General features: G+C 39.7%; 1 protein-coding gene across 1 annotated transcript; it reads left to right on the forward strand.

Annotated features, from left to right (window-relative positions):
* Positions 1 to 553: 553 nt before the first annotated feature.
* On the forward strand, positions 554 to 2,096 carry LOC109186158 (uncharacterized protein At5g23160-like). The gene is made up of 2 exons (XM_019336085.1): positions 554 to 1,091; positions 1,402 to 2,096. The coding sequence occupies exons 1-2, from the start codon at positions 666 to 668 to the stop codon at positions 1,933 to 1,935; spliced, it is 960 nt and encodes a 319-aa protein (XP_019191630.1). The 5' UTR covers positions 554 to 665; the 3' UTR covers positions 1,936 to 2,096.
* Positions 2,097 to 2,660: the final 564 nt, after the last annotated feature.

Consider the following 2,660-nt stretch of genomic DNA (forward strand, 5'->3'; position numbering starts at 1 on the left):
TTATAGCTTTTATTTTATTTTATTTTACTTTTATATATGACATAATTTGAGGCTTCAAAATAAATAAATATACATAATTCAATATTTTTGTTTTAGTTTGACAATAAAATTTCTGGTGACACAGTACTCCCGATGACGACATTGCATAACCCAAGACTCCTCAACAAATAAATTTAACTTAAAAGATTGTACCAGTAGTATACATAGATTTAAATTATAATAATATATATAATATTCAAATCCTAATCCATAATCAAACAATGCAAGGCAGAATTATAAATAGACCCTGGAGAGACCGGGCCACATTGCAACGTGAATACAATACATGGTCATTAAATTTCAATATGATAATATTGTATGACTGTAATTTTTTAAAGAAATTTGTCAATACAAAACAAGATAATCAATTACATATACATTAACATTTGTAGTATACAAATTATAAATTTTTAAAAGATAAATTGTGAATATTTAGACTGGGGTCTACAAAATAATTTGTCATGGGCCAGAACAATTGACCAATGACCATAGATAATTTTACATATAAAAAGGGGCAGTGGCTATACCAAGAAAGAAAACTCAACAAACAAATTCTCAAGTACTGTACATATCATCATATAATCAAACCTTCAATTCCATGCTGCAACTTTTTTCCACACGCTTCCATGGCTCACCACATCCAAGATAGCCCCAAGAAGAAGAAGAAGAAACCTCCAAACAAAATCACCGTTCTTCGTTGCTTTGGATTTTCAGGCCGCCGCCGGGATGATCATAATCTGTCTTCCGGTACTGATAAACCCAAATCCCCGCCCTCCGCCGCCGGCAAGAGGAGAAGATTATGGCTTAGCCTTTCACTGTGCCGGAAGCAGAAATCTGCCGCCAAAACTGTTCCCATAGCCGACGCCACGGCGGCGCCGGCTGATGATGAGGTCAACCGCAGCAAAGAAATTCATGTTATTGTCAAGTCAGATAGTGGTAAGATCAAGAAGACCTCTTCCAAAAACCGCCAACTTCCGGCGGCTCCTGCCGCCGCCGCCGTAAGTCCTCCGCTGGTTCCCGCCGGAGAAACTATCCTTCATAAGACCAGTAAGGTATGTTAATCTTCCTCCCATATACCTAAATGAATTGCTTTTGATTCTTCACCAACATTAAATATCTTAATTTTTACCCCGGAAATTAACAATAAACCATCTGATTAAATATCTTAAGGGGCCTTTAAACTTTCTTAATTAAGAAATTGTTTAAACTACTAGGAATTTACTTCATTCAGCAACTCAAAAAAATTAATGTATTAAAAAAATACCTGAATTTTTACCCATTTTTCTTTAATTTTCTATTTTTGGCAGTTTGTGGAAATCTAGGAACTTAGTAAACTGATGTACTTGATCGAATCGGTTTCAGGCTAGCAGGTACGATAAAACTGAGAGCATCATCTTCGAGAAAACCAAAACCTCAGATCACTCGAACTCCACGGAAAATCTCACGATTCATAAAAAGGCATCCAAGAAAAACATCTCAGCCGGAGCCGGAGCAACGGACGACAAGGCCGTGCTCAGCCGCGACTCCTCAGCCGGAAAGTCACAAATAAAGAAGAAAAAACCGGCGAACACGGCGGCCCACGGCGGCGTTCATTCCGAAAGCAACATTGACTCGACGAGAAACCAAGATTCTACATACGGAATGTTGATGTTAATGGTGATTTTAATAATAATGTTGCTTTGGGGGAGATTATGCGCCATCGTTTGTACGGCTGCATGGTTCTATTTCGTGCCACGAATCAAGAGAAATGAAGAACCGCCGGAAACTGCACGGCGGAGCGACGACGGTGGGGTTTCTAACGACGCCCTCCGTTTCAGCTCGGCGGAGAGGAAGAAGAAGGTGGTGTTGGATGGATTTCTTGAGAGAAATAATCATCGTACGACAATAATTTTGTAGATATATTATATATATAATCATATCGTTACTTTTTGTCTCAAGAAATTTTGTTCACTCTTACTTTTGAATCCGAAAGATGTTTTGAAACATTTTACGTATGGGTTTATTTGGATATAATGAAGTTAACTTAGTATAGGAATGAAAATTTTGGTTTTGTAAAATTAGGGTGTGTTTGGAAACCCGGAAAATGATTTCTGGAAATCATTTTCCGGGTTTCTGGTGTTTGGCTACGCAAGGAAAATGAAAGTCAATGGAAAACAACTTATGGTCAATGGAAAATCACACCTATTTTCCGGAAAATGACTTCCCCTTTTTTTTGGGGGAAGTCATTTTCCATCTTCTAAACACACACACCAAAGCCAGACTTCCTCCTTCAACAACACCATACCTTCACTGGTTTCTGGCCGGAAACCAGAAAAGTTCTCTGGTTTCCGGCGGAAACCAGAGAGATACCTTCACTGGTTTCTGGCCGGAAACCAGAGAAAAGTTCTCTGGTTTCCGGCGGAAACCAGCGAGAAAGCTCTCTCTGGTTTCCGCCGGAAACCAGAGAGCTTCTCCCTGGTTTCCGCCGGAAACCAGAGATCTTCTCTCTGGCTTCCGGCCGCGGAAACCAGAGAGCTCTCTGGTTTCCGCCTTTCAGGCCGGAAGCCAGAGAGAATGGCGGAAACCAGAGAGTACAACTCTCTGGTTTCCGCCTTTTTTTTTTGTTTTGTTGTTTTCTTTTT

Source organism: Ipomoea nil, unplaced genomic scaffold, assembly GCF_001879475.1.
Source record: "Ipomoea nil cultivar Tokyo-kokei standard unplaced genomic scaffold, Asagao_1.1 scaffold1407, whole genome shotgun sequence".
In the NCBI taxonomy this organism is placed as follows: domain Eukaryota; kingdom Viridiplantae; phylum Streptophyta; class Magnoliopsida; order Solanales; family Convolvulaceae; genus Ipomoea; species Ipomoea nil.